This window comes from Sus scrofa, chromosome 9, assembly GCF_054392235.1.
Source record: "Sus scrofa isolate SSC_HxYL_T2T_F1_AM1 chromosome 9, Sscrofa_HxYL_maternal_Yorkshire_Landrace_v2.0, whole genome shotgun sequence".
In the NCBI taxonomy this organism is placed as follows: Eukaryota; Metazoa; Chordata; class Mammalia; order Artiodactyla; family Suidae; genus Sus; species Sus scrofa.
Window position 1 is genome coordinate 52,292,444 of NC_139391.1, and position 24,772 is coordinate 52,317,215.

Sequence of the window (24,772 nt, forward strand, 5' to 3'; positions counted from 1 at the left end):
CTTGTGGAACTTGGCTACTTTGACTCTTTTAAGAAACCATCTGGGACTGGTCTTTTGGAGAGGGGCAGGGACCACAGAAAGTAGGTGTCTTCATAGGACAAACTGCCAAAACCAGCAGACCTTGAAAACCCCCCTCCTCCCTTTTCTGGATTCTGCTTAAAATCTGAGTGATGCAGTTAATTCCTCCCTTCATAACAGAACTGAAAGGAGGAACACTCTCAAGCGTCAAGGAATGCTTAATCCCTGTCTGACCCAGAAGCCCTCCCCAAAATGGCATGATCCACAGAACTCAAGTCACTGTAGCTTTATGGTTCCAATTCCTTAAGCTTATAGTGACAACAGTATGAAGAGGGTTGGTCATTTGTCCCACATTTTCATGCTTCCTCCTTAGACTCATCTTGAACCCTTTGCCTTGGTACTGAGGTAGGGCCTGCCTCAGTGGAGTCCCTCTTTGTTTCCCTTCATGGTGTGGTTGGGGAGAGAGTTGAGCTTGCTTCTAGAGGAATGGTCCAGAAATAGCTGAGAGAGGAGGCCCTGAGGCGCTCCTTCCTCCACAGCCCTCTCCCATGAGCTGCTGTTGTCCTCCAGAAAGACCTCTGTCTCCCCTACTTCTGTGATCCAAGCAGATGGGGAGTTCAGGAGACAGGGCTGCTTCCCCCTGGCCAAAGAGACTCGGTCGTGGGAGTGGATGGAACAGAAGGAAGAGCGAGCGCTAGGAGTCAGGCGAAGATGCCTTTTTGCTCCTGAGGGCTTCAGGTTGGCTTTGTTCTTAATTTCGTTTTGCTTTCGTTTCTTCTCACCATCAGCAGGGAGAACGCTCCTGCAGCCTGGGCAAGATGGACCCCAAATGCAGAGAAGCACAGGCCAAGACCACAGCCCAGGCTGGTGGCCGACGGGAGGGGGGTTTGGAGTCCCTTCTTGGCAGTCTTGGGGCTCATCAGGAGGAGTCTGTAGGAGAAGTTGAAGGAGGGTGGAGTTCTGCCCCTGGTCTCTTAGCTCTCCTGCCAGACCCCAGGCTCCCTCTTGGCTCCCCTCCAGAACCCATCTAGACCAGAGACAGCATCAGCCAGCCAGCCAGCCACTTACCTCCAGCCTTGGGTGCAGGACAGCTGAGCTGACTTCTCTGGGAAGAGATCCGAGAGTCGGAGGGCCGGGAAGGCAGCCCCCTGCCAAACAGCTGGGCATGGTTTTTCTCCACATCCTCCAACCAGTCTGACCTCCACTCCCACGAGGGCAGGGAGAAGGTGGAGGTCAGGAAGAGGTCATCCCGGGGGGAGGGAGGTGACGAAGCATCTGTCCGGGAGGGTAGAGGTATTTGTGGAGGGTTGGCCTTCACCCCCAGGGACCAGTTTATGGCAGCAAACTTGGGCCTGCTTAAGGCAGACACACAACCCTAGACATAACCTAGCCCCCTCAATCCAGCAGTCCCAGCAGCCACATCCCGGGGGCCTCTTCACAGAGAACAGCTTCAACTCTTTCCTCTCAGCCCAGCCCTGGCCTTCGGCCCCAGGTAATCCTTGTTCTTGAATTTGCCACAAGCCTGATCACTTTAGAGGTGGCAAAAGGTAGAGTTAGGGTTCCTAAGATGGGGCTAAGGGATCTGATAGAATGTTTGAGGAAGGAACCCCAAAGGAACACAGGGAGCCCTGTCACTCCTCACCTGGCCACACACTGGGCAAGAGGAAGGCCTTGAAGGCACAGAGGACGTAAGAGAGAAAACAGAACCTCTCACAGTGAGGACGGATCTGGATTGCTTGGTGGAGGAGCAGCCCCTCCTGGGGACCCACGGCTGGTAAGATGGGGGTCCTGGAGGTAGCGGAATGGACCATATAATTGGCTGCCTCTGGGCTTTGGATTTGAACAATTTGTCCTTGTTCTGGTGGGTGACCTTGGACAAGTTAATAAATCTGTTGGACTCACAGTTTCTTCATTTGAAAAAAAAATGATAAGGAATATTCCTCACAGAGTTGCTGTTAATGCTGGATGTATGTAAAGCACTTCTCATAGTGCCTGGGAGGTCGTAATCCCTCAATAAAAAACTAGCTGTTTTAAGGACAAGGACCACAAAGACGGTAGTTAGGATGCTTTCCCTCTTGGTTAGGGGGAGCTGTGTCCACTCCAAGGGTTGGGGGTGAGGAGCAAGACAGCGACCCCACATACCTGTGAAGACACAGTCGGCCTCCCTGGGCTCCAGACCAAAGCCAAAGCTGTCCACAGCCATGGCCAGGGCCTGGGCGAAGTGGGCGTCGGCAAGGAAGGAGCCGTCAGAGGAGCTGACCAGGCTGGCTCTGGCGCTGGGGGCGTTGTCCTCAGAAGCTGAGCCCCAGCCATTGGCCAAGGAACCCTCGCTGGGGGTGGGCGTGGGGCAGGGCCGAGGTGGGCACAACAAGCCCCTCACCTCGGACCCCACCCCTCCCCCAGCCCTGCCCATGTCCGCCAGTTCCGAGGCTGTGGGGACGCTGATGTAGCCGTAGGTGATGGGGGGTGAGGGCGCTCTTGGCATAGGAGAAACACTGTTCCTGGGAAGAGGCCAGAGGGGAGACAAGACGAGGTTGAGGCGGGGCAGGGCGTGGAGTGGCAGCAACAGTGGGTGGTGGCAGCGGGTGGAGGTAAGCATCCATCGTCCTTTGGTTCCCCCTCAGGCTACTCACCTGGGGGTCTCCTCACCCTCACTGAGCTCCAGGCACAGGGCCACCTCCTCAGGGGTCAGCACACTGTCCTGATCCTCCCCCAGCGATGACAGTGACGAGCTGGACAGGCGACTGGAGGCTGGGCTGGGACCGGAGAGGGAGGAGGCCTGGGGGCTGGAGGGGCTGGGGGGACCAGAGGGGCTAAGGACTGGGACCGGGGCTGCTGGCAGGACAGGGCAGGAGGGAGCTGGGGGTTCCACCGAGTGCCTGATTGGGGTAAGACAGCAGCGGCAGGATGGTTAGTGCTGTTCTTCTGGTAGCTGCCACCCCTCCTCCGACCCCATCCACACTCAGCAAGCATTTCCCCCGCCCCCAGACCCCATGCCCAGCCTGGCTTCCTGACCCCATGCTTTCTTACTGGGTCTGTTGTCTCTGAGTGGGGGGTCCACGAGGGGAGAGGGGTGCTGGGGGGAGAGGGCGAGTCACCAGCTCATTGGAGGAGCGGAGGAGCTGTGGTCCCAGGGCCCGCCAGGCAACCAGAGCCCGAGGCGAAGCTCCTGGGGAGCCATAGCCTGAGCAGGAGATAGTAGAACTCCCATCAGCCCCAGGCCACTTGCCTGGAAGCTTCCTGCCCCACACCCAACCCACCTGCAGCCTCCTCAGAAACACGAAGCCAGAGGTAGGAGTGGGTGGGCCTCACGCTCTGACTAACCACCCCCACTTGCCTCCCAGGGCCCTCCTCTTACCTGAGCTTTGGGAAAGGTTCTTGGAGCCTCTGTTGCCCAATTCGCAGGCCCAGAGCTCCGAAGGGTGGCTGGCCTGGAGCAGCGGGGAGCTGTTGGCCTGGTGCAGCTCTGCAAAGGAAAGGGTAGGTGGTTGGGGGACAAGCGTGGGCGGGCCTTTCAGACCTGTGAGCACTGTCATCCAATTAAGCTTTGCAGTTCCTGAACCAAGAGAAAAGAGGGAAGAGCCTCCCTCCAACCTCTCCACTCCCAGCCTCCATCCAGGCACCTGTGACAGAGTGGATGGAGCACTGGGCTTGGAGTCACAAGGCCTGCACTCGTAGCCCGGCTCAGCCACCTTTGAGCTGTGTGACCTCAGGTAAATCCATTAACCTTTCTGAGCCAGTTTCATTTGTAAACAACCACGTCAAAGGATGGTTTTGCCAATTAATTAAAAACAGATTGGAAAGTTCCTGGCACTTAATAGATACTTTTAAAAACAGCATTCTTTCTCTTTAGTGTATACATTCCAATTCCTGATCTCTATACCTTCACCTTGCTACCTACTCTCTCGAATTTTGGCTCTTCTCTGTGAAGGAAAATGTTCCTTCTGTTCTTGGCGAGAATCTCTTAATTTCCATTTCTTCTTTTCTTGGAGAGAATTTGTTAATTTGCCAATGTCTCAAATTGGTTGGTCCTGCCCTGATAAACCTGAGGGTCTCTCACTTGGGGAGGTGGGCAGGACGGTCATGTTGAGCTGAATGGATGAGTTAAAACCAGGGAGCCCCAAAACATGCCAGGTGTGGTGGAAGAGTCCATCTGGTGGGACTTAGGAAGAGGAACTTCAGAATAGGAAGATGTGTTGGTCTCACCCGGGGAGGAAATGCCCTGTCTGTGGATATTCGATATGTATTGAATGAATGAGCGAATGGATGGATGATTTCAGAGATGCTGGTGTAAACACAAGGTCAGAAGGATCATGCACAAGATGGCAGATGTCATCTGGTCCACATGGCCGCTTAAGAGACAGGACTCTGAGTGAACTGTGACAATACAGAAGACCCAGCTGTGTGCTATGAGGCAGTCAGGCCAAAACCAAAATGGATCTAAGTTTAAACCAGAGAGGAACAGAGTGATAGAGGGAAGAGATCTTTCCCAAGACCAGGAACAGGAGAACATAAAGCAAAGGAGAAAAGAAACAACCTTTAGATTAATATCACATGATTAGAAGCCCAGTTAGGAAAGAGGATCAGAGACCAGTCAGGACCCTGGAAAATGAACTGTCTAGTCAGTCTGATCTCAAAGATCTAGGGGCCACGATGGGCAGTTTCAGGGCAGGGACAAGGTGTTCATCAAGAATCGATCTTGTGGCGTTCCCTTGTGGCTCAGTGGATTAAGGATCCAGTGTAGTCATTGCTGCGACTCAGGTCACTGCTATGGTGCAGGTTCGATCCCTAGCCTGGGAAGTTCCACGTGCCACAGGCATGGCACAACGAAAAAAGGGTGGGGAGAGAATTGATCTGGGCCTAGGAATCCCTGTACAGTAGCCAGACCTTCTGAACCCCTGGGATGAAAACTCACACAATGGCTAGACTTCCTCCATCAAAGTTTACTTTTGTACTTTGGGTTTTACTCATTTCCTTTAATTGTCGTATGACCCAGGGAGTCCTGGAAGCCGACTTTAGGTGCTCCAACCCTGCTGTCATCTCCTTTTTTTTGTCTTGTGCCTGGTTTCTTGATTAAGCTCAGAAATGGGAGCAGAGGCTGGTTATGTTGGCTTGTGGGGAACAGGAAGGGGAAAGACCAGTCCTGGAAAAGGAGCTACATTTCTCCCAGCTCATTTCATTTTCTCTAAAGGACAACAAAAATCCTCCTTATACCTTGCTTGGAATTTCTTGGATTTAGTTTCAATATTATTTGAAAGAACTTAACTGACTAGAAAATTGTTCACTTGGGAGACCCCGTTGTGGCTCTACCGTAACAAACTCAGCTAATATCTATGAGGATGCAGGTTTGATCCCTGCCCTTGCTCAGTGAGTTAAGGATCTGGCATTGCCATGAGCTGTGGTAGGCCAGCAGCTGCAGCTCCAATTTGACCCCTAGCCTGGGAACTTCCATATACCAGGAGTGTGGCCCTAAAAAGCCAAAAAAAAAAAAAAAAAAAAAGAAAAAAAAAAAAAAGAAAGAGAGAAAATTACTTTTTTTCCAGTAGTATTAATTTTCTCAGACAGAGTATACCTTATATAGTCACCATAGTTCTCCATAAGAAAAGATAAATTTATTATTATTATTTTTTTGGCCACACCCACAGCATGTGGAAGTTCCTGGACCAGAAATCAAACCTGTGCCACAGCAGTGACCCAAACTGCAGCAGTGACGATTCTGGAACATTAACTGCTAGGCCACCAGGGAACTCCAAAAAGCTAGTTTTTATTTATTTATTTTTTGCCTTTTTCTAGGGCTGCATTGGTGGCATGTGGAGGTTCCCAGGCTAGGGGTCTAATTGGAGCTGTAGCCACCAGCCTATGCCACAGCCACAGCAACGCAGGATCCGAGCCGCGTCTCCAACCTGCATCACAGCTCATGGCAATGCCTGATCCTTAACCCACTGAGTGGTGCCAGGGATTGAACCCGCAACCTCATGGTTCCTAGTCGGATTTGTTAACCACTGCGCCACAATGGGAACTCCCAAAAAGCTAGTTTTTAAATGAGACTTACGCAGCTTCTTTTTAGCTGGTATTTCATTACCAGGGAGGATTTCTACCGCAATAGCTTCAAGGCAAACCTGAAAGACTGCGAGCTTTGATAATGTCCAGAACCATAAGATTCTGGATATTGGACAAGCTCTTAATTACTCTGAATCTATCTTGGTCTTATGAAAAGTTGGATTATATCCACTTAAAAAAAATTGGCTGCTGAACATTTGTAAATCTTACTACTCAGTACAGAAAGCTCATGGAGACGGCAGAGAGAGCACAGGCAACGTTCAAAAACAGTAGAAAAGAGTCAACGATTTCCCAAGGGTGCTTCCAGAGAGAACAGAGTAGCCCTTGGAAGCAGACCATCTGGCTTCAGATCTGACATCTGCTGTTACTGACGTGGGGTTTTGAACAAGTTACCTAATTCTGACCCTCTTTACCTATTTGGAAACTTAGAGAAATAACACTGAGCCAACATGTTTTGAGGATTAAATGAAATAAATATAAGCAAAGCACCTAACATATAATAGTTGTCAAAGAAACAGAGACAGACTGTCATGATTTCCCTCTGGAAAGTCAAACCAGGCAGGTGGAACTCGGGAGAGAAATCTGGTCAGAGAGGAAATACTTATTCTCCTCTGGGAAGCGAGTTGGGGGTCAGTATCCGGGCAGACATGTACACAGTGTATGTATACAACACAGAGTTCACGAGTGCCTGAGGCCTCATGCCAGCACTGGTCACATTCCTTCAGGTTCTAGAATCACTGTGTGCCGGTCACTTTCCTTAGATGTTGAGCTTGTAGAGAGTAAGGACCATGTCTGGTGTCTGTGTTCCCCTGTCTGGCATACAGTGGCGCTTATTAAATGTTTGCTGAATTGAGCCGGCTGCAGCAACAGGGCTCACTGCTAGCATGATGTAAAGGAAAGCAGAGGCCAGCACACTCCTGGCTGGGTGCTTGGTGCCAGGCCCCCATCAGGACAGGAGAGTGGGTGGGATGCAGCCCACGCCCAGCATCCAGGTCACCACATGCCCACTCCTGGCACTCCCACCACCCACTTCAGGGGGTGTCCATCCTCCTGGCCTTACCCTGCTTCTTTTTGGCCTTCCAAGCCTCTGCAGGGGCCAGAGACAAGCGTGGAGAAGAGAGGCCCCTGCGGCCGCAGAGGCTGTCTGAACTGGGCCAGGGGCTGGAGAGCCGGGTCAGCTGGGGGGTGAGCCGCCTGACAGCTGGGGCCTGGGGGCTTGGCCGGGCTGGGGGGCTGGAGGGCAGCTCAGCGATGAGGGAGCCATAAAAGGTGCTGGTGTCGGGGAGCAGGGGCACACCGGGGCTTCGGGGATCCCAGGAGATCACTGCGATGGTAAAAATGCCAGGAGGAGTTATGGTGAATGCACCAGGCCCATGTCCCCCTTCTCCAGCCCCCAGACCCCTGTTCCACTGCTGCCACCCCCACCCCCCACATGCTTACAGGAGCGACGACTGTCTAGTGGGTCCCGGGGGTCCACTCCCAGCCGGCTGCTGAGGCTGCTGCTACTACTGATGTCCCGGGAGCCGGAGGTGGAGCGCCAAGTGTCTGCCAGCCATGGGGAGTCACTGTGATCCGTTCTGGGTGGTGGAGGGCGGGGTGGGCAGAGGAGAGGGCAGAGGGAGAACATGATTGGCCAAGACCTGGGTAGCAGGAGGGGTGGGCTAGTTGGTGGTATCAGCCTTATTCTCACTACTTTTCAGCCCTTCACAGACTTCTTAAGATCTCTGATCTGGTGTCCCAAACTCAGCACCCCTTTCTTATTTTGGGGGCCAGGGCAAGTCCAAGTTGCCCAGAGCTAGGAGGTATTTATGAGAGACTATGTTCTGAGACAACAAGAACAAAGGAGTGAGCCGGACAAATCTGGTTTGAAGATCTCCATCAGCCATATCTTAGCGGAGTAACCCTGGGTAACTCAGTCTATTTAGCCTCTTTAAGCTCCAGTTTCTCCATCTGTAAAATGGCAACAGTCAGCCCTTCCATACAAACCTGATGCTATGAGTTGAGGAAATGGGAGTTCACTCAGCTGGCAGAGCTGTAGTTTGCTATACGGATGTTGCGTTATATAGAAGTCTGGTTCCCTTTGAACAGGGCACCATGCTGGCTGCTTAAGTGATTTTTCAAGAACAGGGATGGGATCAAAGCATGTTTGTCTGCCTATAACCTTCAATGGCTCCCCACTTACCAAGACAGAGTCCAGCTGCCTAGCATGGCTAGCAGGACCCTCACTGGTCTGGCTTGCAGCTCTTCAGCCTTATCCTTTGCTCTGACCCATCTCATACCCTAAAACCCAGCCAGACCAAAAGGCTTGTTTTTCTCTATGAATACAGCAGGCATTTCTTGCTGCTCCCTCTGCCCTTCCCCTTCTTACTGTCAGGGTGCATGTGAACTCTTCCTCCTGTCGTTCCCTAGCCAACCCCCACATGTACTCATACACATTTCTGCACATCCAGCACTTCATTACATATATGCTAGTGTGGTTGTCTCTGCCAGACCGAGAGTTTCTGGCAGACAGAGGCAGTTTTACAGGAGTGAATGAACAAAGTGATCAGAATGGAATCTCCCTCAAGGACAAGGAATGAAGTTCCAGGGGAGTCAGAGAAAGCTCAGAGCAGGGCAGACTAAGCCCAGGAGGTAAGTGGAAGAGAAAGTTCAGTGAGCACAGAACAATGCAGAAACACAGCACCAGCAGACTTTGAACCTTGCTCTGGGCTGAGAAACTGACGTAAAAATGGTAGCTCAAGGGAGTTCCCATTGTGGCTCAGCAGAAACGAATCTAACTAGTATCCACGAGAATGCAGGTTCGATTCCTGGCTTCTCTCAGTGGGCTAAGAATCTGGTGCTACTGTGAGCTGTGGTATAGGTCACAGACGAGGCTTGGATCTGGCGTTGCTGTGGCTGTGGTGTAGGCCAGTGGCTACAACTCCAGTTTCACTCCTAGTCTGGGAACCTCCATATGTCACGTGTGCGGCCTTAAAAAAAATAAAAAAGAGGTAGTTCAAGAGCTGGACTCCTCTGGCACCTAGTAGGTGCTTGATAAACTGTTGAAAGATGCAGACCTGGAATGTGAAATCTCCCAGAGGAAATCTACAGATAAAGAGCAGATGAAATGGTTATTTAGTATTTCATTAGTATTCAGCCAATAGGAGAAAAAAGATGCTTTCTTTCTGAGTGTCTTGTCTCATAACCGGAGACTTGCTCAGGCAGCCAAAACGCAATTGGAGCAGATACACCTGCAGGAGGTTCTAGTTACTGAGGAGTGGGAATCTATCATGTGGGACAGACTGCCCTCTGCTGGAAATGTGGGTGAATTTGTGTGAAGGAAAGATGCCTTAATGGGGTAGGTGATTTCCTGGCTGCAAAGTCACCAGTAGGTAGATGCTGGTTGTACAGAGAAAGTTAAAAACCAGACTGGCCCTCTTGTGCTAGTTATTCTTCACCTGGTAGAATGTGTCAGCAGGTGAGTGCAGTAAGTATTGATGACAGGTCAGTGATGAGAGCACCTGGATTAGGAGTTCAGAAGGCAGCTACTAGCTATGTAGCTTTGAGCAGTCACTCGAGTTATGCATCTTAGTTTACTCGCCTGTCAAAAGTGTAATAGGAACATGAATGAATAAATTATTACTTGAAGTTCAGGGAAGATTCAGGTACTAGGATGCCAAACTGCCTGGTAGTAGGGGAGCCTGGCAATTCTCTGTCCCTGCTCCACTGTACCTTGGCCACTCTGCCCTCCCTCAGTTCAGGCCCTTTCATCTCTCACCTGTGTTTTAGGATGGCATCCTCACTGGTATATCTGTACAGACCTGGAAGAGGACAGGAGGAAAGCTTAATCCAGAGTCTCAGCACCAGGCTAGAGGTCTAAGCCCTTGTAACGTTCTGGCTGGACCCAGGGAAGGCCTGACCAACCTGTGAGTCCATTTCACCTTCTCACCTGGGCCCAGGTGCACGCCAGCCCGGCGCCGGCGGTGGATGCACACGGCGATGCCCATCAGCAGCAGCCAGAGCACAACACCCCCACTGGCAATGACCTCTGGCTGCTTCAAAGCTGCCCTCAGCTGCTCCAGGGTCCATGGACCATGCCTACTGGGTTCTTGGGCAGCTTGCTCCATGGCCTGCTCTGTATGGGAATTTGAGCTCAGGAAGAGGGGGGCGGGTGAGGTAACCGGGGCAGACAAGGGAGAGGAGCTTAAAGTGTGAGCGGGGAGAAAGGTGGGAACTGGGACTGAGAGGATATGGGAGGGGCCAATGGCCACTGTCCTCACCTAACAGGAGGCAGACAGGGCTGCTGGGCTGCCCAGCCCCAGCCCCAGTGACTGCAGCCACTTGTACGCAGTAGGAACCTGGCATGTGGGTGGCGATCTCCAGCTGGGTCTGCTCACCCACCACGGTCCAGTTGGCTGGGGGCAGTGAAGTGTTGCCCAGGCTCCAGACCTGAGGCACAAACAGAGGTGAGTTCCCATGCCCAGCACCATCCCAGCAGTTGAGCCCATCATCTGCAGACCACCATCCCAGCAGTTGAGCCCATCATCTGCAGACTGGACTCTAGGCATGTGGTCACCGTGCCCTGCCATTCATCTGGGGACACCCTCCCCCATGCACCCACACTTCCTATCCCCTTCTCCCCTACAAAGTGGGAGAGACTTCTTTCTAGATGGATAGATGAGGGACAAAGGTAGTCAGATGGAACAGACATTAGACCAGTGGTTCTCAAACACTCCAGTGTGTTTCCAGATCATTTGGTGAATTTGTTAAAATCCAAATTGCCAGGTCCATGACTGACTTTCTGATTCATGAAGCCCGGGAAAGGACCTAGGAAATTGACCTGCTTTTCCCGCTTTTTTGGCCACAGCCTTGGCATCATATAGAGGTTCTCAGGCCAGGGATCGAATCCGAGCCCCAGCTGTGACCTATACTATAGCTGCAGCAGCGCTGGATGCTTAACGCATTGTGCCAGGCCGGAGATGGAACCAGCACCTCCACAGAGACAAACCGGATCATTAACTCACTGTGCCACAGCAGGAACCCCAGAATTCACATTCTAACAAATTCTCAGGTGATGCTGATATTGCTGGTCCTGAAACCACCCTCTGACACCACAGCCTTAGAAGCTGAGGGTCAGACACAGTCTGGTTTGATTCCTGTGTTCTTTCCTACACCCGTGACCTTAGCCTCACTTTCCATGTCTATAAATTGGGGATAATAACCCAGATTGGACTAGGAGATGAAATGAGATCCTGTAGGTAAGTGCTTGGCAGTGTCTGGCAGACAGTGTGGTCCTTGCTCAATAACAGCAAGTTTCCCTTGCTTCTCTGCACAGGTACTGTTTCTTAGTGCCCAGAACAAGGGCCTACAGGATGCCAGGGAATAGGGATGTCCTGGCATCACTGGGAAGGGTGTGCCATCTTGGGGGCAGTTACCTGGTAGCCACGGATGATGCCATTGTGGTTTTCGGCAGGTGGTGGCACCCAGCTCACAAGGACACTGCCATTGCCAGGTCTTAGAGTCACCTCCTGGGGAGGGGCGCTGGGCACTGTGGGGGGAGGGGTGGGGAGAGGCTTTAAGGGATGCTGAGGGAGAGGACTCTAGGGAAAAGAGCTGGAATAGGAACATGATGAGAATAAGAGCTTTTCAGGGCAGGAGGGGGTCCAGGGGTTGGACTTCACCACCATCCTCCCTAACTAGAGTGGGACAGACCAGGGACCTCCAGATAAGAAGGAGCCAGAGGTATCTTGTTGGGGTTCGGGGGACATCTTCCCTGACCTTGTTCAGGTAGCCTCAGGAGCAGCACGTTGCTGTCGGGACCTTGAGCCCGGCCGGAGGATGGTCTCACTTTGAACTCATAGTCTTGGCCCCAGTGGAGGCCCCCGAGCTCTGCACTCTGCCAGCCAGCCAGCAGGGCCTCTGTCCATGGAGCTCCCTGGCTTCCAGGAGCAGCCTGGGCCCTGAACAGAGCTGTGTAGGACTGAGCAGGTGCAGCAGGGCCGCTCACCTGGGAAAGGGGAGGAGGGCTCAGGGATCTCACAATTTTTTGTTTGTTTGTTTTTGCTTGGCTTTTTACAGCCACACTTGCCTCATATGGAAGTTCCCAGGCTACGGGTAGAATTGGAGTTGCAGCTGCCAGCTTACACCAGCCATAACAACACCAGATCCAAGCCACATCTTTGACCTACACTGCAGCTTGCAGCAATGCCAGATCCTTAACCCACTAAGTGAGGTCAGAGATTGAACCCTCATGGATACTAGTTGGGTTCATAACTTGCTGAGCCACAACGGGAACTCCCAACTGGCCCTCTCTTGAGCAGTGACTGGCCCCACCCCAGGGTCCTGGGCCTCACCTTCCAGCTGAGCCATACAGTAGGCCCAGGCTTGGTGTCCTTTGCAGGGTCCGGGTTCAGCAGGGTCACGTTTTCCAGCTGAATGCGCACGGCCAGAAGCTCCAGGGGCTCCTTGTAGTCCTGGGGCTCTGTGGAGAGCACAGGGCTGGGGTGGGGCCCACAGGCCAGATCCAAGGAATGGAACATCCCTCAGCCACGGGGGACTCCAAACTCCAGATTGCCCAGGTCTAGGGCAATTGCCCAATTTCTACTCTAGGACGGGGGAAACTTCCCTACATGGGGTCCCCACATACCCTGATCCCACATACCCTAACAGCCCAAACTGGACCACACCACCCTAACTGAGGCCCCCCCCACCTTGGCCCTGACTTTAGCTGACCACCCTCCCCTTACCCTGGACAGACACCCTGGCTGCCCGGCTTTCCCGTTTTCCTGCGCTGTTGGTGGCCACACACATGTAGGTCCCTGCATCGCTCTTCTCTGCTCTTGCCATCAGCAGGGACCCTCTGGACACCTGTCAAGGTCAAGTGTATTGTGAAGCCTCCCATGTGGGAGGGAGGCCTAAGTGTATTGTGAAGTCTCCCATGTGGGAGGGAGGCCTAAGTGTATTGTGAAGTCTCCCATGTGGGAGGGAGGTCTCCTTCCTCCAGTTCTGTAGGGGACATGGGGTGGCAGGGAGGGGCAGCCCCCCGGTGTGCATTTCTGTGGCCAGGACAGGATGAAGTATGTGACGACATGGGGCTATACTTACTGAGTGCCGCCCTGGCTGCAGGACCAGGGGTTTCCCATCTTTCCACCATGAGACTGTGGGCTCTGGGTGGCCCCAAGGAGGCCCACACTCCAGAATCACCTGCTCACCCGCCGTGGCCACCGTATCCCGAGGCTGAATCAGGAAATCCTCCCGGAGGACTGCAGGGAGGGCGGAGGGTCGGCAGGGAACTGTACCCCGTCTTCCCACCCAGGTCTTTTCTCGGCGTCTCCAACTGTTCTGCGTTACCTACCTTTTCGCTGCCTTATGCTCACTCTTCAGAGGCCCACCTCCCAGGTCTCCCATGTAGGGCCACCCCCACCCAGGCTTCCCCTCCCAAGTCTTCCAGCCCAGGCCTCACCAGCCACAGACAGCCGAGCGCCCCGGCTGACTGCTGTGCCCAGCCGGTTGCTGGCCTCACACGCGTAGATGCCCAGGTCTGTGGATAGGGCCTGGTCATCGTGGGCACGTCCCCGGGGAGGGGGCCGCAGCAGCAGGAGGGTTCCATCAGGTAAGAGGTAGTGAATGTCGGGGGGAACCATGCTCAGGGGCTGCCCATTCAGCAGCCAGCGGATGGTGGGTGGTGGCTGGCCTGAGGCCCGGCAGCTCATCCTGGCTGGGCCTGGGCCCTGGAGCAGCTGGTCCTCAGGGTGGACTAGGATCTGGGGTGGGGAGTCCTGAGCCAGGCCTCCTGGGAGAGAAAAGGAGGTAGAGCCCGATAAGGCCTCCAGATCTCTGCACTCCTCGTATGCCCTCTCTTGTCTGAAGACCTGCTCCCAGATAGCATGCTAGCTGGGAGGAGAGAGGGCCAACACGCGCCAGCATCCAGGGGAGGGCCAGGGGGCTCTCTGTCTGCACTTGGTCTCACCACCGCCTTCATCATCATCTCTGGTACCCCTACTGGAACGGGGAAGCAAAGGAGCCAGGAGCCTCCTCCCCACCTTGGCCAGACCTTGGATGAAGGGAGCCTGGGCTAGGACTGGGGAGGGCCGCACTCACCCGTCAGGAGCAGAAGCAGGAGAGGCAGAGGCCAATGGGCCGCAAGCAGGCCGGTTCCTCCAGAGCCCATGGCTGCTCTCAGGCCTCCGTCCTTGTCCGAAGCACTTTGTCCTACTGTTCTGAGCTCACAGCGGAGGGAAGGAGGGGCGGGGCGGGTGGCGGTGGTTGTTTGTGACGGAGACTCTGCCCCAGGAGGGAAGCGGCTTTGAGGAAACCGATGCTTCCTGCCTGGCTCTCAGTGCCTTGGAGAACCGGGAGGAGACCAGAGGAGAAAAACTCTCTGACCTTGACCCTTAGAGGTAACCTCTGACTCCAGCTCCAGCCCTGGGGTTTACCTTGTGATCTGGTCTCCGTTTCGTAGAGGTAATCCTCACACTAGAACCAGAACTCCAAACACAAATTTGGTCTTTACCTTAAGCCTCCATTGAACCCTTGAATGCTAGTCCCAATCCCTGTGCTTCTAGGCAACCCCATGCTAGAGGGGAACAGAGACCCCGAGCTGGAACCGCTGAGGGTGGAGGAAAGCGGCCATGGAAGCCAGGTGCAGGGAGCAGGAGCTTTTTGTCCTGGTTGAACCATTTCCCAGGCACAGGTGGCAGTGGTAGGACAGAAGATAGATCAGAAGCCCTGGCATCTGGGAGATGCCCACAGTGTGTTCCTAAGTCAGCTCAGAGACAGGTAAGATAAACTTCTGGGAGTCCTTGGGCAAGTGACTTCATTCCCAAAAATATTTTTAAAGTGGGAACAATAATAATAATAATAATAATAATAGTTACTACCTTGAGCTGGAGTAAGAGTGAGAGAAGATAAAGCATAAAATTACCTTGTTCAGTGCCTAATGCATTGTAAGCAATCTATAAAGCTTAGCCAGTATTGTGATTTATTTATTTTTATGCACATTCAAGCATCGTTGGCAGGGAGATTTTTCAGGCCCTGGAATGGTGGCTGGACTAAATGACCTTTAAGAGTCTTTCAGCCCTGGAGTTCCCTTTGTGGCTCAGCAGTTAATGAGCACAACTAGGATCCATGAGGATGTAGGTTTGATCCCTGGCCTTGCTCAGTGGGTTAGGGATCTGGTGTTGCTGTGAGCTGTGGTGTAGGTCGCAGATGTGGCTTGGATCCTGAGTTGCTGTGGCTGTGGTATAGGCTGGCAGCTGTAGCTCAGATTTGACTCCTAGCCTGGGAACCTCCATATGCCACGGATATGACCCTAAATTGCAAAAAAAAAAAAAAAAAAAAAAAAAAAAAAGAAGGAGTCTTTCCAGCCCTGAAATCTTGTGTCTACAGCAGAGAGGCCTGTAGCTTCTGAGCCTGTAATGTTGGTGCTCACCCGGCTGCCCCTTGCCCCCTTACTAGAGAGATGCTTCTCTCGTCTCTTGGAGCCCAGCTCCTGTTTACAGGTCTCTTCCTTCCAAATCTGGAATCTCAGACATTTCCTGGAGCTGTTCCCGGAAGGCCAAGGCCAGGCTCTGGGGGCTCAGCGGAAGAATGTCCAGCCTTTGTTCCTCATTGTTCCTGGTCAGCTCCTTTGTGGGGCTCCGAATCCAGCTGACTCCCTCCCTTCCTCCCCCTTCTCAGCCTGGCCTTGGTGCCAGCCACAGCCTTCGCTCTCGTCCTCCTTCCTCTCAAATGCAGACCAAGACTGATTAAGACAATTAGAGCAGGGGTACACTGTGGTGCCCCAAAACTGGGCATTTCCAAGGGGTTAAAGAATAGACAGGGTGAAGGTACCAGAGTGACAGAGCTGAAAGAATCGAAACTGGGGTCAGAGAATAGAGTTTGGTTTCAAAAGATGAGGAGCTAAGGGCAGTGACAGACTCCATGGCATGTGCCTGGGGGTATGTGTGCCAGGCTGAGCAGAGTAGAATTCTGGGGGTCAAGGACCTGTAGAACCTGATCGATGCAGGAGCTATTTGAGATCTCCCAGGTCCAGAGCCTGCAAGACTTTGGCCCCCTGACAGCCTGCTCTCCAAGAATGTTGCTATTAGCAATCCTTCTTTACTCTCATCTGCTTATACATTGGACTTGGGGAGACTAACCAAGTTCTCTGCTAATGATTTAATGGTAGCTTGATTTGACTCAAATCTCTACAATCCAGAAAGAGGGTATCAATTTCCCTCAGGGAAAAGAGGACAAGTCTCAAAGGATCCATGACTAGCCTTGTCCTTAGCTGAGTGGGAATGGATGGGTGACTCAGTGAGGAGAGATGCCAGTGCTGTCCTGTTGGAACAGAGCCCCAGAGGGGCCACACTGTCACATGCCTCATCCCTGGATATCGATGTCTGCATAGCCTCTCCACATTCTCACACTCTGGCGCTAAGGAACTGATGGAGATTGGAAGCACCCATCACTCTGAGGACATGACCTCTCTCCTCCCTCAGTCCAAGCATCCAGGGTACTCAGGGCTCCATGGATGGATGGCCAAGGGGACTTCCCAACAGTGAGGGAGGTTTGGATGGCTCTCAGAGACCACAGGGCTCATTTCCAGAAACCTGGCCCATCAGCATCCTGATTGTCTCATTTCCACACGTTAAGGAAGAGCCAACTGCGTGAGTCATGGGGATGACGTGAGTTGATGGGAGCTGCCTCCAGTTATTTCAAGGAAGCTTTACTCTGGGACCCTGGTGATGTACTGGGCCAGTGACCATTTTAGATGAGTATCTTCCTTTACCTCCTGGTTTTAGAGTTTTGTGTTTTTTGTGAATGACTGTTCCATGGCTTGTAAAAGGGAAGAGAGAGGAGAGAGATAAGGTGTCCTTCTTAAGGACTCTCCAGCAGACATTTTTTCCTACCTCTGGCTCCTGGCTTCTCTGGAATTTTATTCTGTGTTCTCTAAAAATGTAGCTGGGGACTCCTGCTGGCCAAGCTGGTAGGGTAAACAGTACTAATTCCAGTGGAATTTGATGTTAGTTATTCTTAGGTTATAGTCCTGGTTCTACTTCTTACTGGCAGGGGACCTTGAATAAGTCACATAACTTCTCTAAGTCCCACTTTCTTCATTTATAAAATGTCTGGGAGTTCTTGTCATGGCTCAGTGGAATTGAACTAGTATCCATGAGGATGTGGTTTCGATCCCTGGCCTTACTCAGTGGGTTGGGGATCCGGTGTTGCTGTGAGCTGTGGTGTAGGTTGCAGAATGGCTTGGATCCCCATTTGCTGTGGCTGTGGTAGGCCAGCAGCTATGGCTCTGATTTGACCCCTAGCCTGGGAACTTCCATATGCCACTGGTGCAGCCCTAAAATAAATAAATAAATAAATAGATAGATAGATAAATAAAAGTCTGTATGAGGTTTGTGGATAGTGGATATGGAAGTGCTCTGAAAACACTAGGTATGCATGAATTAGCCCTTGAGTGTTCTGGGAAGGACACACCCCCTCCCTGACTAACACAGTCACAGCCCCCATCACCCAGGGCACTGTTTTTGGCCTTGAGATCCTGCCTTATATGTCTTCTTGTTTTTGTTTTGTTGTATTTCCCTCTTTGCTTGAGTCTCTTTGGTCCAACCTCCAAATTCTCCTCTTTGTTCCAAGATGCTAATAGCTGAAGGGAAATTGAGTCAAGAGACTCAATGATCCCCTTTTAGTTGACGGCAAAATTTGCCCTGAGGCCGCGTCACTGGCTCTGCTTCTGTTCCCTCATTTCTGGTCCATTTCAGGGTCCCAGAGTTTCTTGACTTCCTCAAAACCAATGTCTATGGATCACATATAGACCAAACATTGGAGATTCCAAAGGCTGTTGGCATCAATATTTAACTGTCTGCTCAAATGTCCAATGAGAAAAAGAGATCAGATACTGTACTTTGCATTCAGCCTATCTATGCCCTCCAGCCAAAGACTACCAAGAACACAGGGGTTGTTGAATATGTTGGGTTTACTAGTCTTTGTAGCTAAGGGGAGGGCACATCATGGGGAAATGTGGGGTGTCTCAATAAGAAGGTTTTAGAAAGAACCTATTGTAAGATTTGGGCTTTGATTGGGTGATACTGGGGAGGGCCTAGGAAGTGGAGCTTTGTTGTAAATTGGGGGCTGTGAGGAATCAGAGACAATTCCATGATTCTTTGCAGAAGAAATTATCAATTGCTTTTGATAATGTCCTTGCTACGTAGTATATCAAGTGGTTCATTTTCTTCTTCTGTTATGAACAGTACTACCCAGAACCTTTATTTTATATGTCTCCCAGTATAACTAAGAGTTTCTCTAGGGAAAATAAACCTAGGAGTAGAATTTCTGTGTCTTAGGGCATACAAATATTCAACTGCAGATGCTAAAGACAAATTGTTTTACAAATCAGTTTGTTGCCCAGTGTCCTTAAGACACAAATCAGAACAGTTGGTGGATTTCTTAATTTTTGACAATCTAGTATGCAAAATATTTTATTGTTGTCTTAATTTACATTTGCCTGATTAAATAATGAAGCTGAGCATCTTTTCAAGTACTTATTCACCATTTACATGTTCTCCTGTGGGAAGTATTTATTTCTATATATTGCTCATTTTTCTATTGCTTTTTTGTATTTTTTCTCAAAAACTTTCAGGAGTTTTATATATTTTGGATAATAATTCTCTGAAATAGAGATATTGCAAGAACAAGTATGGCCTGATATTTTCTCTTTCTTTATGATGTAGTAGAAGTTCTTAATTTTGCTATATATATATTTGTTAATATTTATTTTTATTTTTAGTGCATTTATCCTATTTTTTTTTTTTAAGGGCCACACCTGCAGCATATGGAGGTTCCCAAGCTAGGGGTCCAATCAGAGCTACAGCTGCTGGCCTACACCACAGCCACAGCAATGCCAGATCTGAGCCACATCTGAGACCTACACCACAGCTCACTGCAACACCGGATCTTTAACCCACTGAGCAAGGCCAGGGATCGAACCCTCAACCTCTGGGTTCCTAGTCAGATTTGTTTCTGCTGTGCCATGATGGGAACTCCATTTTTCCTATTTTTGAAGAAAATCTCCTCTATGCTAAAGAAAGAAAATATTTTCCCATATTTTCTTCTAAAAGTATAAAAGTTTCATGGAGTTTCCTTGTGGCTCGTTTTCCTTTCTGGTGCTGTCACTGATGTGGCTCGGGTTGCTGCCATGCCGTGGGTTTGATCTCTGGCCTGGGAACTTCTACATTCTGTGGGTGCAGCCAAAATAAATATATAAGTAAAAGTATACCAATTTCACATTTCAGTCTTTTATCTATCACTAATTCATTATTTTATATGGCTAGAGGTAAGGGATACATTTTTTCCCCCCAGTTATCCCAGCACTACTTATTGCTTGGTCTTAGTGGCCTGCATTGATAACTCATTAAATATTCATATATTTGTTCATATAGCTTGTTAAATATTCACATAGCTTGTTTCATTGGCCTGTTTGTCTGATCCTTCATGAACACCACACTATCTCAGTTATTGGAGCTGTATAATGTTTTGATATCTAGCACGCTGATTCTTTCACCCTTACTTCACAGAAGTGTCTTGGCTGTCCTTGTACCTTCAGCTTGTCAAGTTCCTTGAAAATTTTGTGGCATTGATTGAATATATATATATAGAACTGACATGGAGTTTCCATTGTGGCACAGTGGAAATGAATCCAACTAGTATCCATGACGATGCAGGTTCGATTCCTGGCCTGGCTCAGTGGGTTAAAGATCCGGCATTGCCATGAGCCATCAGATGGAGCTCGGATCCCATGTTGCTGTGGCTGTGGTGTAGGCTGGCAGCTGTTGCTCCAGTTCTACCCCTAGCCTGGGAACTTCCGTATGCCATGGGTGCAGCCCTAAAAAGCAAAAAGCAAAAAACAAACAAACCTGACATTCTATAACATTGTCTTCCTATTCACGAACTTACCTACCTCTTCTTTTGTTTAGCTCCTCTTGAATGTCTTTCAATAAAGTTTTATAATTACACATATTTTGTTCAAAGGATTCTTAGGTAAATTGTTGAGATTATTAGCATAGATAGTTGCAATAATCCCTATCATTCCCTATGCAGTGCTAGTTGCCCCTCCCATAAGGAAGTGGAATCTTTTTCCCAACACTTTGGACCTAGGCTGACCTTAAGAATTGCTTTGAGCCACAGAATACAGTGGAAGGGACATGGGGAACTTTCAAGTCTAAGCCTCAAGAGGTCTTGCAGTTTTGCTCTTGACTTCTGAAAATTGCTCTCAGATTACCATGTGAAGAAGCTCGGTTTTCCCACACAGAGTGGAAATAAGCTATTCTAGCTGATTCCTAAACCTACTAGTTAACAGTAAGTATCAATCACCTGACATGTGAGTGAGGTCATCTTAGGCATTCAGCTGTCATTCAAGATGCCAGATGATATAGTCACATAAATGACCTCATGCAGCACCAGCAAATGAATTGTCTGGCTGAGTCCAGCCCAAACTGCAGACACAAAGAATTGTGATAGAATAAAATGGTAATTCTTTGAAGTCGTTCAATTTGGGGGTGGCTTGCTACAGAGCAATAAAGAAGTGAAACATCCTGATGTTATGTCTCATTGTTTGTAGATTCTTTTGAGTTTTCTAGATAGAATATTATATAACCTAAATATAAATGAATTTTTGTCTTTTTGAATTTCCCATTTTTATTCATTTTGTTCCTTTTCTTGCATTATCAGTACAATCTTGGATACAAGGAATGATTGTGGTTGTCTTTGTTTACTTCATTTTAAAATGAATATTTCTTTTTTTTTTTTTTTTTTTGGTCTTTTTTTAGGGCTGAATCCATGGCATATGGAGGTTCCCAGGCTAGGAGTCCAGTTGGAGCTGTAGCCGTCATCCTAGGCCACAGCCATAGCAATGCCAGATCCGAGCCATGTCTTCAACCTACACCACAGCTCACGGGCAACTCGGGATCCTTAACCCACTGAGCAAGGCCAGGGATCCAACCTGCATCCTCATGGATACTAGTCGGATTCCTTTCTGCTGAGCCACCACAGGAACTCCTAAGAGGAATACTTCTGATATTTCACAATTAAGAATGAGGTTAGCTGTTGGTTTTTATGGATATTTATCAGCTTTTAAACTTCTATTTCTAGTTTAAGATTTTGTCATAACTATTAAATTTTACAGTTTTTTTTCAGCATCTATTGAGATGCTTTGCCTCTTTTATTTTTATTTATTTATTTATTTATTTTTTGTCTTTTTGCCATTTCTTGGGCCGCTCCCATGGCATATGGAAGTTCTCAGGCTAGAGGTCGAATTGGAGCTGTAGCTGCCAGCCTACTTGAGAGCCAGCAACGCAGGATCTGAGCCGAGTCTGCGACCTATACCACAGCTCACAGCAACGCCGGATCCTTAACCCACTGAGCAAGGCCAGGGATCAAACCTGCAACCTCATGGTTCCTAGATGGATTCGTTAACAACTGAGCCACGATGGGAACTCCACTTTGCCTCTTTTAATCTGTTAATGTGGTGAATAACATTTGTGAATTTTCTAATTTTAAGTATTTCTTTCCTTCCTGGCATAAATACCATTTGGTCATGATATATATCCCTTCTACACATTCCTGGAATCATTTGCTTATATTTTGTTTAGGACACATTGCATCTGTGTTCATGAGATTGGCTCATAATTTTTTCCCTCATACTCTCCTTGTCTTATTTTGTTATCAGGGCTTCACTGGTCTTATATGAGAGTTCAAGAGTATTCACTCTGTATTTATTTTCTGAAAGAGATGTATAACATAAAAATTATCTTTTCCTTGAACCTTTGGTAGGACTCGCTTATAAGAGCATTTGAATTGAAGATTTCTTTGTAATTTTAATTTCTTTTTCTGATTCATTTTCTTTAAATGTATTTTTAGGCTTTCAAATTCTTTTCTAATAAATTTTGATAAGATAAAATTTCCCATTTTGCCTAAGTTTTCAAGTTAATTTTGCTCATATTGTCCCTTTATTATCTTTTCCATCTGTACTGAATCAGTAGTTATCTTCTCTTTTTTAATTCATAATGTCATTTATGTCTTTTCTCTTTTTCCTTGATCAATTTTACTAAAGATTTACTCTCTCTCTCCCTCTCTCTTTTTTTTTTTTTGACTGTGCCTGCGGCATATGAAAGTTACCTGGCCAGGGATTGAACTGGCATCACAGCAGTGACCTGAGTTGCTGCAGTGACAACAGCTGGATCCTTATCCTGCTGAGTCATAAGAGAACTCCTGAGATTTAGTTTTTAAGTAGTCTTTTCAGAGAAGTAACTTTTTGTTTAGTTGATCCTCTGTACTATATTTTTCTTTCTCCATTTCACTATTTTTTACTGATATCTCTGTTATTTCATAAATTCTACTTTCTTTGGCTTTGCATGGTTGTTCCTTTTCTAACACTTTAAGTTGGATACTTTCTTCTTTAATCTGAAAGCTTCTTTTTCTTTTTTTTGCGGGGGGGGGGGCTTTTGTCTTTTTAGGGCCACATCCATGGCATATGGAGGTTCCCAGGCGAGGGGTCCAAATGGATCTACAGCTGCTGGCCTACACCAGAGCCACAGCAACGCAGGATCCGAGTTGTGTCTGCAACCTACACCACAGCTCACGGCAACGCCAGATCCTTAACCCAATGAGCAAGGCCTGGGATCGAACCCAGAACCTCATGGTTCCTAGTCGGATTCATTAACCACTGAGCAATGACGGGAACTCCTCCTTCATTCTTTTTTAATAAACACATTTAAAGCCATAAACTTCCCTTTTAGTGACAGTTTTGCTGTGTCTTATAGGTTTTGAACAGCATTTTACTATGGTTTACATTTAAATAATTTTTAGAGCAATTTTATTTTCACAGTCAAATTTAAAGGAAGGTACAGACACTTCGACATGCACAGCCTCCCTCCTCCATTATCAACATCCCCCAGCAGAGTGGAATATTTCTTACAATTCATGAACCTACATTGACACATCGTAATCACTGAAGTCCATAGTTTACACTAGGATTTGATCTTAGTGTTGCACAGTCTATGAGTTTAGAAAAATGTGTAATGACATATGTCCACTTCTACAGCATTATACAGAGTATTTACTCTGCCCCTCAAATCCTCTGAGCTCTGCTTATTCATCTTTCCTCTTCCCCTATCCTCTTGCAACCACTGATTATTTTTAAAATAAACTCCATAGTTCTGCATTTTCCAAAATGTGAGATATTGGAATCACACAGTATATAACCTTTCCAGATTGGGGACTTTCACTTAGTATATGCATGTAAGTTTCCCCTCTGTCTTGTCATGGCTTGATGGTTCATTTCTTTTTAGCACTAATATTCCATTATCTGGATGTACCACCATTTAATTTTATTATTTTTTCCAGCCCTATCGAGATATAATTGACACATAACATAGTGCAAGTTACGTTTAAGGTGTGCAATGTGTTGATTTGATACTTTTATAAATTGCGGAATGATTATCACCATAGTAATTGTGACTACCTCTAGTTCTTTATTGTGATGAGGACATTTCAGACCTACCCTTTTGGCAACATTCAGATATATGATACAGTATCATTAGCTATAATCCCTGTGTTGTACATTGGATGCCCCCCCACAAACTTGTTGACCTTACAACTGGAAGTTTACACCCTTTGACCAATATCTCTCATTCCCCTACCTCTCAACCAGTAGAGTGAGTAGTACCACTCTGCTCACTCTTTCTCTGAGTCTATCTTTTTACAATACTACAGCTCATGGCAGCACTGGATCCCAACCCACTGAGCAAGCCCAGGGATTGAACCAACAACCTCATGGATGCTAGTTGGATTCGTTTCCACTGCACCACATTGGAACTCTGATTTTAGTATTTTTTTTGGTGAAATAAATATTTAGTATTATGTAGCTACCTTCTGCAGCAGACACTTTTGAGGCTCCATTTAAAACTCTCCAGAATTTCCCTCTACACTGAAGGCTATTTTCTACGAATACCTGCAACTCTGGGGAAGAGATTTGGATACATGCAGGGCAGGCTGGAAGTACTGGGCTTTAAGGTCAGAGAAGAAGCCATAAACTAGTAATGGATGGGAATTTGATGGATCAATACTCCAGTTTCCTTGCTTGGCAGTGGGGATTATCCTCAAAACTGTTTAACGCTGCTCCAAGGGATTCCCCCAGGATTGAGCTTCAGTTTCCCACAGTATTTACTGGTTTGATAACGTATCTCTTATTGGTTTTGATCTTTTTCCTGATCTACTTCCTTACTATTCTACTGGTGTTTCCTGAAATAAAGTATTTGCACTCAGACTCGGGGTAACTCATTTATTCCTAACAAAAGAGGCCATCTATTTAATAGAGATACTTTTGAGGAGTCAAAGGGCATGCTAGTAACAATAATGCTAGGATAACAGAACTATCTCGGGCAAACAGGATGTTAGGATGTCCTATAATGAGGCTTTTTGTCCTAAAGTCCATTTGTCTTATATTAATAGCTACTGCAGCTTCCTTTTGCTTACTACCTGTCTGGAATATCTTTTTGCATTCCTTTACGTTTGGCTTTTTCAAATCTTTGTTTTGGGTGTATTTCACTTAAACAGTGTACAGCCAGATTAAAAAAAAATTACTATCCATCAAGTTGTAGTTTAACTAATGAATTAAATCAGTTATAATTTATTTATAATCCATAATTTAGCCTTGTTTTTACCA

General features: G+C 48.5%; 1 protein-coding gene across 6 annotated transcripts; it reads right to left on the reverse strand.

The window, feature by feature from the left end:
- Positions 1–289: 289 nt before the first annotated feature.
- On the reverse strand, positions 290–14,273 carry ROBO4 (roundabout guidance receptor 4). Of its 6 annotated transcripts, none has more exons than XR_002335715.2 (18): positions 14,158–14,273; positions 13,520–13,849; positions 13,162–13,319; positions 12,804–12,924; positions 12,411–12,538; positions 11,836–12,064; positions 11,493–11,605; positions 10,338–10,506; positions 10,007–10,192; positions 9,836–9,878; positions 7,519–7,655; positions 7,139–7,402; positions 3,377–3,484; positions 3,049–3,202; positions 2,668–2,897; positions 2,161–2,519; positions 1,087–1,293; positions 290–948 (listed from the first exon to the last, which is right to left on the reverse strand). XR_002335715.2 is itself a non-coding variant. In XM_084976522.1 (18 exons), the coding sequence occupies exons 9-18, from the start codon at positions 10,182–10,184 to the stop codon at positions 938–940; spliced, it is 1,707 nt and encodes a 568-aa protein (XP_084832648.1). In that variant the 5' UTR covers positions 10,185–10,187; positions 10,338–10,506; positions 11,493–11,605; positions 11,836–12,064; positions 12,411–12,538; positions 12,804–12,924; positions 13,162–13,319; positions 13,520–13,849; positions 14,158–14,273; the 3' UTR covers positions 290–937. The 6 variants fall into 6 exon arrangements, 3 of the variants coding, with proteins under 3 accessions (XP_084832648.1, XP_013834985.1, XP_084832647.1); XM_084976522.1 differs by having other exon boundaries at positions 2,652–2,897; positions 10,007–10,187; XM_013979531.3 differs by having other exon boundaries at positions 2,652–2,897.
- Positions 14,274–24,772: the final 10,499 nt, after the last annotated feature.